At 37.8% G+C, this 14521-nt stretch overlaps 1 protein-coding gene across 1 annotated transcript; it reads left to right on the forward strand.

Annotated features, from left to right (window-relative positions):
- Positions 1–308: 308 nt before the first annotated feature.
- LOC139129415 (uncharacterized) lies at positions 309–12338 on the forward strand. Its single transcript, XM_070695047.1, has 5 exons — positions 309–549; positions 4693–4796; positions 6945–7062; positions 7926–8026; positions 10830–12338. Exons 2-5 carry the CDS (start codon positions 4761–4763, stop codon positions 11388–11390), a joined length of 816 nt encoding a protein of 271 aa, XP_070551148.1. The 5' UTR covers positions 309–549; positions 4693–4760; the 3' UTR covers positions 11391–12338.
- The last annotated feature ends 2183 nt before the right edge of the window (positions 12339–14521 follow it).

Here is a 14521-nt window from a genome sequence, read left to right on the forward strand (position 1 = left end):
ATGCAGTGATAGGGATCAAATTTAATAGGCTATTTCTAGTTTCCAGCACCCTATTAGGAAAAAAATATCGAGAGAATATCTAGTATTGAGAAGACAGGCGAAGGTGAAGAATGACGAATGTATAATCAGCTGAATGGAGAACAGATATTCCAAAAGGTCGGATACCAATCGGAGGCAAGAGAGAGAGAGAGAGAGAGAGAGAGAGAGAGAGAGAGAGGAGAGAGAGAGAGAGAGAGAGAGAGAGAGAGAGAGTACGCTCATTTTGTCCATGATATTTACGTTCATTTTACGCATTAGCAGAAAAAAAAAATCCGTCGCCACGTTGGAAGCGTTTGGCGTCATCTCCGCCAAGCTGTTACCCACGAGTTGTGGGTCATATGGAAATTAAACCTATGGTGCCTTTAAAATGGATCCATATTATCTTACAAAATTCAGGACACCAAAATCACCTCTGATATTTCTCGTAAACATAGAGGGTTGATCTGAACACCGCACCACAAAGGAAGCCAGGTCGGCGGGGACGCTGGTAGTAACCATGGAAACTGTCAGGTACGTGTAATTGTCGGCTTGACGGCAAACTATAACCTTACATGATAAACATTCTCCCGAGTTCTCTATTTTGATAGCAGTGGTTTAGTGCTCTTTAGTCTACACATAATCTCCAACTGGTGTGTGTTACTTTTTCTCTATATCAAATGTCATACATGCGGAAAAAGTTATTCAACTGAAATTATTCATAATATGTGGTTTCAGAGACCAGAACCACCCACGATATACCGTCGCGAGAGTTTAACTTTCGCCGAATGCGACAAATCACAGACAGTACCTTCGGAAAAGTCGACCAACTAGAAATAAATATTGGTGAAAAAAAGGTTGTTGTTTCGTTTCGCCACTCATTAGTCAGCGCTGTGCACTGTTCATTTGCATTATCTATCTGGAATCAAATCGCGCCATACGTGTTTGAAGACTACACGGTGTGTGATTCAACATGGTGTGTGATATAACATATCCACACAAAAATGTATCACACACAATGATAGAAAAACATGGATTAAACGACATGTGCGACTGACTTCCATCTCGGCTGCGTACAAAACCCGTACTCCATTTTAGACCAAAAAATCTCGTTATTTTCAGACCCCACTTTTCAGACCTCCACAACCTTTGACCCTGATGGAGAGTCACATATGGCGTTGAAATTTGCAAAGCGGTAACGGGGACGTATATAAATTTTATGCCGTGCGACCGGGGCACAGGTAAAGCTGGGCCAGGCAGCGATTTGCTGAACATTTATGGAAAAAACAAAAACACATTGGGTGAAAGATTACCATCGCTTGTTTTAGACTTCAATTACTGGGTGTATATTTCAATCATGTTCTAAACAGTAGACATAGAAAGTGCTGCTGCTGTGATGAAGGACGGGAGAACACATGAAAAGTTGTCGAAGGTGAAAATCTACAACAGATTGCTGTGGCTGTCGTAAGCTTTCTACCGGGCCTGAGAAATAGTGTTGTACACTTGATTCAGATTGATAAAGCATGAACCATACGAGCTTTGATTAGATGGGGTGCGGGAGTGATCAGAATGCCTAAATATAATTTTTTCTTGTTAAAAATATTTTGCTAAGACACACGGCACCGTGACGCACACTTTTTCAAATTAAAAATAAATCGTAACTCATGAGAATATTTTGCTGAGGGTATCATGTAATTTTTTAATGATTTGTATTCTAGATATTTCTATAATTTCTCACTCACTCAAATTCGGCCCTAAACATGTTGCAAACGGAAGGATCCAGGGGGAGTAACGTATGTTTGATGGAACAGCCTGACGGGAACTTTGACCCCGTGGTGGTAGATGAAAACCACATGCACGACACGCAACGCGCTTGTAACCATTTCTTACTCTCGCGACGCGGGATTCGACCAAATAACGCGCCAAAGTGAAACCGCGCATGAAACAAATGGAACATATTTTCATACATCACTTGTTTTTGCGCCGGTCGTCTCCAATCTCACCACTCAGGATGGCCCAGCAGGCGACCGAAAATACAACACGCGAGTTGGATGTCCAAAGTGAAGGTGCGGAACCAAATTCTCACGTGGGTTTAACATTTTTCCTAACCATACCTTCGTTCTTATGTCCAAAAATATTTAATTTAACAATTATCGTATATTCATTTTGGGGTAAAATCATAAGTTTGAGTGACAGATTATATTCTAAAATTTCGACATGAATATCGCATCTTTTTTTAACATAATCGCTGTTATGATATAAATATAATCGCTAGGCAAAATGTTCGAAACATATTCAACTATCCTTGGTCAGTCAGTGAGATCATTCCACTGATCCGATGAAATCTGTAGACCTTTAAAGCATGCAGGACAAATGTCATATATTTACATATCTACGAGTGCTCATATAATGATTTTTCAATATTTAACTCAACGCATGGCGCACAAATTGCTTATAATATGTGCATTGGTGCTTCGCAGAATGTTTGCCATAATACGTTAAAGTGTGTGTACACACAAAAAACAGAAACCATATTTTGCCCTGAGGGAACCGACGGGACAATTTTTCTGACACTAAAATTTAAAAAGATCGCTTTCTGGTCCGTTGTTTGTTTACATTAATCGTGAAGCTGCTTCGTGAGAATATAATATTTAATTTTTTACCGTTGAGAAAAAAACTCAGGGTACAGTTGCCATTTGGGATTTCAAATAATTATGCTAATTTAATTTTCTTTAAAATTTAAAATATGTGAGGTGATCCCTGATTTTTATTCTTGATCATAAAAGATAATGATTTTGTTGTTTTCCTTTGGCTAGGTAGATGAGTACAAGTTTAAAAAATTCGAGTTCGTGGCGACTTGTCCCTTTAAAAGGACATTAGCTGCTAATTAATAGTTATTATTATCATTTTGGGGTGGGGTTAGAATATTAATGCAAATTGCAAATTCTTGTTCTGTTCCCCAAAGCGTATTTAAAACAATACCATTCAACGTGTCGACGTGTAAAATGCACTGTTATCCTTCGCACTGCAGTGTCCGACTAAAAATCACTTTTCACAATAACAACGCCAGTATACTCATGTGCAGGCTGGGTTGAAAAGCCTGAATACTATGTACCTCAACATCTTTAGCGAGTATAGCAAGATACTGTAGTCGACATTGACAACGGAAATAGTGAGAAATCTCTGATTCTTTTAAAAAACTTACAGCTGCTGTGCTTTTTGAAGGAATTACATCACATTTGTTGCAGCGTGTGGTACATCAGACTCTGCTCTAGGAGATTGTTTTCATGCTGCACTGAATGGTATATAAGAGACCATCATAAATATTCTCTCATCAATAGAATTTCTGTCTACTGTGTCGGATTTGTGACAACAGCTGTCGCATTTGCACAGACGGTGTACGACATCTGGCGATGCGCAGTAATTATGGTGCACGGACGAGATTGGGGCGGGGGGAAGTATCCATTGTTCTATGCAAAAACAATCAAGTAACCAGTTTAGAAACATCAGAATACAGAAACTAAATCTTAAAAAATCTCGCCAGCGCTGACAAAATATTCATCTTGTATCTCTTTGCGATAGATGGCCTGCTATTAAAGATACTTCCTATTCGCATGAATATTTGTGGCAGTAACTACGCTAGTTGCACTTATTGAGGTCCATGCGGTCGCTATGATTAAGCACTTACAGGCTCGTTTCTAGTCGTAGGTCTTTTACAACAATGACGCTATGACGCTGATTTTTTAAATTTTATTTGCCCACCCTTTAAAATTTAATTTGTTTGTTTTCTCTTTTAATCTCACAAGTTTAATGTACCCACATGGAAAGAAACAAACAAGACTGTCGTCATGCAGCTACTATTCAAACACCCAGCAAGATGACATTGATGACCTTAATATTAAAAATGTACAGTGCGCACATGTTACTCTTCTGATATTACATGTTACAGTTTCTGCCGTGCGTGGCGCACTGATATGTTTTAGATGTGAATTATTTGTTCTTTTCTTCCAGCGAATGTATACAATGGGCTGATGAGGCTAGTTTAAATCAACGCGCACGCTGGGCTGATTTTGACCGAATCCCCCACCCACCAATCCCCACCAATCACCCACCAATGGAATGCCTAACATTAGACATTGCATGTTAACCCGCTCGTGTGTCGAATTATTTTTTCATTTATAAATTTCTTTATTAATTTTATTTGTATCATTCCGCCTTTAAAACATATAGTTCACAATCATCAACATCAAATGTTTTCTGTCCGAAACATGTTTTACTTACTACTTTACCTCTAACAGAACATCATAGTTATTAAATAATTAAATCGCATAATAACTTTGTATAATCACGTCAAACTGTCTAGGGCCCTTTCCATAGATTTATCAACTCTGACAGAGAATTAACTTCGAAGTGTGTCGTCTGGGGGCGCTACTCTCCCAGTTTTACTGTAAGCGACCTCCCATTGGTCATATACTACGCACGCAGGGGAGCGTGGGAACTTCGAATACTCGCTGAGTATTCTCCAAACTAAAATACAGTTTATCTGCTCGATAATAAAGTATAAGAGAAATCTGTTCCAGTTTTGCCTCACTGGATATGAATCCAATTCACCCCCAAATTTTTCTTTTATGTTTAAATAGATTAAAGAAATTTGTTTTGTTACTTTTGCCATATTAGGTGTAATCGATGACGTAGATGGAAATGAGAGTCAGCGTGCATCCAAGAACTTGGCTACGCAAGATAACATGGAAAAAAGCCCAACAATATCTTTGACAGATAAGGTGCATTTACATCTCTCTCTCCTCTCTCTCTCTCTCTCTCTCTCTCTCTCTCTCTCTCTCTCTCTCTCTCTCTCTCTCTCTCTCTCTCAATATATATAATAGAAGCAAGGTTGTTTCTGAGTCTCAGTGATATGTGGACAAACAACAATTAACACCTTCCCTTACTAATGTTGTGCATGTCATTGACATGTCATTTTTACACCTATAATTGATCACGTTTTCCATGCTGTTGGTATTAATTATCACATCACTGAAGGCCATCTCACCTTCAACAGATTTCAGATTGTTTTTTTTCACACCATTTGTAATGCTGCTGCACTTCCATTTAACAAGCAAAAGAGGTGACACAATTGAATCATCCAACGAAGATTGTGATATCAAATAATAAGCACCCGAAGATACTCGTGTATCTTCAGGCGAAGTTCCAAGATATTGAACATTTCAGGCTGTCTGGGAATCAAATTTTCAGGAATTCCTGATTGTAATAACTTGAACTTTGTACGTTTTGCGGTTAGCATATCCATTTCTAAGTGTGTAAAAAACGAAATTTGTGCAGATCCTAGATTTCGACCGAAGTTGCGTCTATAATTCCCGCCCAAATCACGTAATGAAAATAATATAAGGTTATTCCCCAAATACCGGGATTATGTTCGAGTACATTGTGCAGCGGAGGTATTGTCCGAGACGCGTAGCGTCGAGGACAATAACGAAGAGTACGATGTACGAGGATATAAATCCCGGTATTTGGGGAATAACCTTATTATTATACACCTTGTTAGTCCAACTTTACGATAAAGAAAAGTCGAAATTAAGGATGTACGAGTGGTACGCGCGCGTGGAATTTGTCACTTCCCATAGGATTACATTGAAATTTGTTGGAAAATCAATTTCTACTATTGTCATGAAATTTGCACAAAGCTCAGTCTAGAGAAATAAATAATAGTGATCAAATAAAATGATATGGTCACCGCGCTAACTTTTGAGATAAACCGCATTGAATTATTTCCTCCATAGAAAATGCATTGGTGAAAAAATGCTGACTCAGCATTTTTTCTCATAAATGGCAAAATTCATGGTCATGTATCTCAAAAACGAGCGCGGTGACCCCTATATTTTATCACACATTTTGATAATACTTACAAAGGAGAATCCAAAAATCGACAATTTAGAGAAATGACATTACTTTTAATTTTACCGATCGTACATCCTTAAGGCGTCTTTTGGATGCTCGTCGCGCACTGTACTGAGCGATCGCGAGCAGACTAGACTGGGAACGCGTTGAGCGCGTCCGCTAAGCGCGCAGAACAAAATTTCAACCCTCGCTGCGCAGTGCACATGGTAGAAATTGTAGGTCAGCAGCATAATTTCACTCAAATTCACAGGTTTTGGACTGACCACGATTTGATTTGGGAAGTACTGAATGTTAAGACGTATATATTTTTGTAAAAAATGTGAAATTTTCTCTTCTTTTTCTCCGTGTTGACGTAAAAGTGTTTTGAGGTCAAAGGTCAAATAGCGTCCAATAACACCTAAAGTTATTGTACTCCGCGTCAAAGTTATTGGACTCCGCGTCTTCTGATACCGTAACTTACTGTACGACGAAATTCCATAGGTTACAGACGCAGGTGTATAATAATATAGGGTTAACCGCAAAACACAAATTTATTCAACTAAAACGGCAAGTTGATGAAAATAGCGTAAAGAACTTTGTAATATATATTGTCTGAAACAAAATAATTGAATTTTAGTAATATTTTCACTTTTAAAAACCTTAAAGTATAGCATTTTTGACATTTTACGTCCTTATCCTACCAGTCTTTGGATAAGTCAAATCAATTTTCTCATTAAGGATACAGTGTCTACAAGATGAGCGATCGGTAGTGTTTTCAAACATTCAGAAAAAATACAAACCCTTTTTGTTCAGCGGTTGAAATTTTAGCATATATGTTTGCGCGCCAACCATATTTGTTTGATTGGAGCCGGGACGCGGTGCTGTATATTGTGTGTAACCATTAAACCTAAAGAATGTCATGCGCAGAGCTGACGTGTAAGATAGAAGTTTTTGTGATATTATTGTGTGCAATTTTTTTCTTACACACATGCCAAATCTATATACGGAATAATAACAATTATTGATCATTTTTTCAGGCTTTCTTGAACAATGTCACAAGGCCAAACATGGGCATCAGAAAAAAAATCGTACTCGGGGGTTTCGTAACGTGCATATTAATGTCGCTTATTATGATTAAGGCTTACATCTACAAAGGTAAGATTTTTCCAAAACTATATCCTACCTTGTTTATGTACTGTTGACATTGTTTTGATTTAATGTATAGAGAAACACAGAAGGAATTTATTATTTAATTATTTATTCATTCATTCATTTATTCATGTATAATTATTTACTTTATGTGTATATATGTAAGTGTGTAAGGATGGATGTATGTATGCATGTATGCATGCATGCATGCATGTATGTATGTATGTATGTATGTATGTATGTATGTATGTATGTATGTATGTATGTATGTATGTATGTATCTATGTATGTATGTATGTATGTATGTATGTATGTATGTATGTATGTATGTATGTATGTATGTATGTATGTATGTATGTATGTATGTATGTATGTATGTCAAACACACCATCAGTAAGAGCAGCAGACATTTAGAATAAGTAAATTTACGAACACGGGTACACAATAAAGGCACTCCGCTCCCTTGGCAGAGTCAATTGAAAACGTTGCACTAGCAAATTCCCTCGTGTGATGGCGCACTACGGCCTGCACAAACCGTGAACAACAATATTACCTCAGAAATCAAAGCTCAATCTGTCAGTATTACGTCTGCTCAGCGCACAATATTGTATTTTCGTATGAAAATAGTTCTCATGACACAAGGAGTTGACCCGGCCCGAAGATAGAAAGAATTAGAAGTGTTCTTTTAAATTAAACCATCGAATGGCAACTGTTGACCTAGGCCCTTTCTGTTATTCCATCTTCTTCATGTTCGTTAATTTTATTTTTGACATCTTAATTTCCACATCAATAATCCTCACCTTTTCCCGATTTTCCCATAATAACGATGGACAGTATTCGCCTTAAAGATTCTCGTTTTTTCCTGGAAGGTAAAAGTCTTCTCGGTTCGACCAATCACGCATCCTATGTGGACGCTCTGGACTTGTTCCACCGAACAAATACCTGGAGTAGCATACGGCAGGGCGTCAGTGTAAGTATCATCCTATCACTGGGACATAATTTATTCATTTATTAATTTAATTCATTAACACTTTTTTAACTCTTTTAATGAGCGGTCGAGTTACTAAATGAGTAATTTTCATCGGGGGGTCAATAAATACAACAATGATAATAATGAGAGAAGTACATGTAAAATAACAAAGTTGTTCACAAAGGAAAGTTCAGTTTGATAAACTGTCTTAGCTTAACTTAGCTTAATAAGCTTAGCTTTATAAGCTGTATAATATTAGGAGCATGTCTTACGTCGTTCAGCAGTGAATTCCAGAGTTTTGTAGCACGGTAATGAAACTCCGTTGACCAGTATGTAAACCTGACTTCGAAATACAACAATCTTGACGAGAAACAGAACGTGTTTGATAAGGATGAACATCACTCTGAAATAAAAAAACTTACACAGATATTTTGGTGCATTTCCAGTCATACACTTAAATGTGAATACTTCCATGAAATAAGCAATTCTTTGTCTAATGGACAGAACATATAACCGAGAAAATAATTTTGTAACTTTGTAACTGTAGTCCTTTTTGTCAAGTTTGTGTTACATGAGAAGTTGTTTAGGCATCTTCAAACATTGATGTTGACGTAGTCTACAAATTACTCACCTTATATATTTCTCGCGGTAATTTATATAAAAACAAGAAAAGAATGATGACGTATTGCTGTCCTGCATCTACTTCATTGGCTTGCAACAAACCCATATCAATGCGCCTGTGTCTTTAACAGGAGAGAGAGAGAGAGAGAGAGAGAGAGAGAGAGAGAGAGAGAGAGAGGAGAGAGAGAGAGAGAGAGAGAGAGAGAGATTGACAGGGGAGAGAGAGATTGCAGATAGAGAGAGTGAGGATACAGAGAGAGATTGACAGACAGAGAGATTGAGGAGAGGGAATGGGAGGGAGAGAGACTAATGTGGCAAGTGTTGGCAGAATGCACTACATTTCAGTAAAACTACACTCAGCACCGTCATTGCTAGTGTGCCAGGAGACCTTCCATATGTAAACAATTCTACCGCGCAGTTTACCGAATATCTGTGTATTTTCATCTATGATTGCTGTCAAACTGTTATCTTAGGGACTGGTCAGTTTCTGCAGCCTGGGGGCGGTGGATCCATGAGGGCCATTCTGTTTTTGACTTTGGTGATGGGGGTCACCTGTTTTTAAACTAATTAATGGAGGTGTATGTCAGTGTATTTTGAAATAAGACGCAGGTTCATAATTGCATAAATGCATGAATACCAGCCACGAATTGCATCATTCAGTTTATGTTTCAGTCATTCAGTTTTAGGCGCGCCATCATGACTTTAAAGGGACAAAGTCGGCCATTTTTCATGAATTTTGTTTGATACAAGATACTACTTATATTTTTTGCCATGTTGAAAGATACTGAATGAATGGGTGACCATACATATATGCGACCCCGGTTTTGGACAGGATCAATCGAAATGAATTATTGGTTATGACCATTAATTCTTTTTCGCGATGGTTTCGTTTATCGTGTCTAAAACTGGGGTCGAATATATGCATGGTCACCCATCCATTCATTATATTTCAACATGTCAAACAATATAAGTAGTATCTCACATTAAAAAAATTCATGAAAAATGGCCGACTTTGTCCCTTTAACATATCAGATATAGATATCAGATATCGAGATGTTTGCAAATTGTAAATTCTGTTTATTTTGCAAAGCATTATACCAGCCACGAATTGCTTCATTTATTTACAGTTTTCAGCTAGTAACTTGAACGTATCAGAGATATATAGATATCTTGATGTTTGCAACTTGAAAGTATGTTTTGCAAAGCATCATATAAGCCCCGAATTGCATCATTCATTTAGAATTTTGGTGCCCCCCTTGGGGCGCGAAACTTTAGTATATCAATGATATACATCAGTTACATCTGTACGTTTGCAATTCAAGTCTGTTTTGCATAATGTACTTATGATTATGAAATCTGTGATTTATATACAACGCTTTATCTACAAATGATGAATATCAGATCCCGACCTTCAGTGGGCATTAACACTTATTATGGTGGCTGGTAACAGTCAAATTATAAAACTATCTTTGATATAAGTGATTGATACGAATGTATGTACAACAGTTCTGAGCATCTGGTTATGCACAGAAAGTGTGAAATACATTCACAGTTCATTCAAAATACTGTATTCACACTTTAAAAGTTTGAAAAATCTGTACAACAACAAACATGTCTATAATTTCACCAAACCAGATTGACAGAATGCTAAAAATATAACTTATAACATACGTACATACATACATACATACATACATACATACATACATACATACATACATACATACATACATACATACATACATACATACATACATACATACATATTTATATATATATATATATATATATATATATATATAAATATATAAATATATATATATAAATAAATAAATAAATAAATAATAAATATATATATATATATATATATATATATATATATATATATATATATATATATATATATATATATATATATATATCAAGATGTTTAACTTTGGTTCGGGATTGGTCACCCTATTTTCAAAAGTTGGAATGGGGTGGGGGTCAGGTTGCTTTTGATTTTTGAGGGGCGTGCCAATTGATATTCGCAAATATTATCCATCTCTGGCCCGGTCGAAGAACCTGACCAGTCTCATACCTTTTGATACTTAACAGTCGATCTCACCTTGGTGAATGGTATATTGGTCTACACCAGGTGTCTAAGAGCTTGACATTTCAGTTTTCTTATCTCTCTTTCCAGAATTATGTTTCGTCTTCGGATTTCTCTCACTTGCAAAGCAAAATAATGGACGGGGTCAATGAAAATCTAAACGAATTTCGAGAAAACATGTCTTCGGAGTTGTCGGCAGTGAAGAAAAAGATCGAAGCTGTCGACGCCAGACTACAAAAATTGCAGAACGAGGTCAATTTGGAGAGCGCCGCCAGCGTCCGTGGCGTTGTCCTGAAGAACTTTCCCGAGATTCAAGGCGAGAACCTTGCGACGAGAGTCGACAGGCTACTGAGAGAGGGACTCGGCATTGAGGTCAAAGTTGACAAAGTACAGCGCAGGACTCAAAGATATACCCAAATGCCCAACATTGCGATCGTGCTGCTCGAAAACGAGGAGGACAGGGATAAAGTTTTGAACGCCAGATCGAAGCTGAGGCAAAACGCCGAGTTCGGCGATGTCGTCGTCGAGGACTACAGCTCCAGGGAATCGAGGCAAACGATCGAAAACTTCCAGACTCTTATAAAACTCCTTGGAAAGGAGGAGGAGATGATTCTGAAGGGTGGGAAACTCACAAAGAAGTCAAAAGCGTGACACATACGCTCGGAATCTCAATGTGAGGATCTTATTAGATTTCAGGGCCCATTATAGTATATTTATTCACCTTAATATACCTTAAACATTGCTTCAGACACCATCAAAGCATGTTCCTGTTGAGTTGAAAATGCCTGCTTAAAACATGCACTTGTGCCCGAGGGATGTCACGTCGAAAAGGGCATCTGTATGAAAAAAGGTCTTTGCACTATTTAAAATTTTGTGTATGGCCAAAAGATCACATACAGACCAGGTAGTTACGTAAAGGAAGGGGGACGTCTGAGTCTGAACTGCGCGTATGCGACTTTCTTGTTTACAAACATTGTATTTCATGCATGATATGCAGATGCATCATGTCAACATAGCTGCAACATTTGAATTTTACGATATTCATTGTTAACAAACATAGTTTAACTTTCATCAATCGCCAACTTACTCTAGATACAGTGTTTACATCGGTCGTAGGGGTCCCTGGCAACCTTTGAGCAGAGTTCCGACGACGGCCTCCCTACAATGTACGAAATGAAGTAAATTGCCATACATGGAAAACTCTCATCAAGATGATGCTATGACCTCTGCTGTGACCTCTACATAGTATTTAATCAACAAACACTGACCAATATGGCGCCGTGTATAAAACAACCAATATGCTGAACCAGACTTCTCTGTGGATTTCGATCAAACCATTTGCTCACGTTGTTATGTTTTACCTACAGTTGGGTTTGTATGTTCCGTGATTTTTATAGAAGTAGATGTTTCATCCATTTTAGTGTATTTTGTGAATGCGCTACCGCGATTAACGTACGCTTTATAACTGGTGTATGGCCTCATTTTTTTAAGGAACATATTTGGTAAAAACCTGTCACATGATATATTTGCTGCCTTTGGTGAATTCCTGGGTTGACAGTTGGTTTAAATTTCCTACAAACACGGTATGACATGCATGATGTATATCTATCAAACATACTGCAGTGGTGACTGTGGCCCCTGTCAGTTTCACTTTGTAAAGAGGGATTCTAGTTGTTACCAACTATTTCAATTTCTGGACTTACCAAACTCTATCTAATAAATCCGCTAAGTTCGGACGTTGAACTCGGCAGTCTTTATATTTGTTTTTCATGTTAAATATGATATAAGAAATTATGTTCCTCCCCTTGACGTATTTTATTCTGAACGTACATTGAACGCGACCTTGATTGTTTTCGATGGTTTTCAAACTCAGGGTAGAGAAAGTGCAGTATTTCGAGGATCTACAATATACAATCTGATTAAAATCAGATGCAGGGATAGCAACCCTTCAACATTTGCTTCTTCATTGCTGTTCTCGTTGGCTTTAAGTTGCCTCTATGGTGACACGACATTTGTCTGCCAGCCGTGATCAGTCAACGACAAGCCAGAACTTTCTGTACCATTGCATGGCGGGTAATATCAGCAACAATAGAGTCTGAGTCTGATCATTGCAAAGTAAACTAAAGCCAGCAGTTTTGCTGCAGTCAAGTCGAAGTTTTCTCATATTGTAAATGTTGGTTTACTTTTGTAGAATGGGAAGTGTCGATTGCACATGTCTAGAGAATGTTCAATGTTGTTGTAATTTGTTGGAAAAATATACATATCTTTAGATATAATTTTATCAATGTCCGCGAGGTAGCTAAACTTACTTAATTTGGAACGTATCCAAGTTTTACCACTTGGTATACAGAGATTATTGCCTATGCGGATTAAATGTATTTAGTTTCTATGTGAAAGTAAAATAAGGTCACGAGGGCCAGTGATTGCGCGATTGTCAGAATAAATGGCGCGAATTCACCTGTGTAAATATCGGGCAAAATCTCGGCAACGTGGTTGGCGCTGTTCAGAAACGGCAACGGGTACAATGGTCGGTAAGACATTGACTATCGAGTTAGCGGGTCCTATGACCCTCCATGCTAGGCATCCACCTTGACTCAACAAATCTCAGCCCCTCTATGAACAAATGAAGGGGTGTATTTTATTGTTGGAATTGACAGCCCGCTCTTTGATATGTTGCACTCTATGGTCGAAAAATTATACAAATAATCTTGGATGAAATACAAAGCCTTTCTGTATCACCGTTAATTTTAAAATAATTAAATGTTATGGCCAATCATGACTATATGTACCCTCAGCATTCTTAAATTGTGGGAAAACGATGATAAAAAGCTTTTATTTCGAACCGAGTTTGTCCCAGTCTCAGGGGACTCTTGCAATTGGCTATGATTTACTCCTAGGAACACATGATGAAATACCCCTCAGGGGTTTGCCGCCTCGTCGACGATGGCTCTAAGGGACACGAGTTCAATGACTAGTAGGGAAGAGCAATGATTGACACATGCCAATTTATGTCCTTTGTCATATCATTACTGCCATCTACTTACTCTAATACAGATTGGGCAATTGTTATTCCCTAACAGGTTTGTGTCGAGTTTGTGTCATTAAATGTACCTCAGTAAGGCAAACTGGGCGTACATATTTAGTCCTATAATATGGCGGGAAACTCCCATGTGTGGTGTAAATCAGTACTTATTAATAATGTCACACGTGTTTGTTGAAAAAATCACAGATCAACAAAATTTTGTCACTACTGGTCATAGTTGAAAAGAAAAAAAGAGAAACGATGGACACACAGCGCCGACTCAATATTAGATTTTAAAGATTGCTACAATGTATTGCCAGGGCCCTTATTTCGCTATGCTACCTGGCTACACTTGATTTAGACAGACAGTGAAGACTGTTTTAGTGCTGATAAAGCACACTCGGAGGATTAGTTTGAAGTTTATGGCTGTGGTGAACATAGAACGCTTTTCGCCTCTGAATCTACATTGTCGATGTGTATACCCAGCTCATTTGCAATGTCATTTCATTGGAGGTAAGGAAGCTGCTAATTGGAATATTGTGTCAGCTATTCTGTCCAGAGTGCCGGCTAATCGAAGCCATGCAATTCTAAAACGCTGCGTGTACATTTTGTCGTATGTTAAACTAATTTTCATTTACATATTTGGTTCGGACAGAAAATAAATCAATTTTGGCTGCGACTAATCAGAAAATAAGATGTGAACAAGATCCAAGTACAAACACAGGGCCGTGCAGATTTTAAATCACGTAGAACGCCATTA

The sequence above is a fragment of the Ptychodera flava genome, chromosome 3 (assembly GCF_041260155.1).
Source record: "Ptychodera flava strain L36383 chromosome 3, AS_Pfla_20210202, whole genome shotgun sequence".
NCBI lineage: Eukaryota > Metazoa > Hemichordata > Enteropneusta > Ptychoderidae > Ptychodera > Ptychodera flava.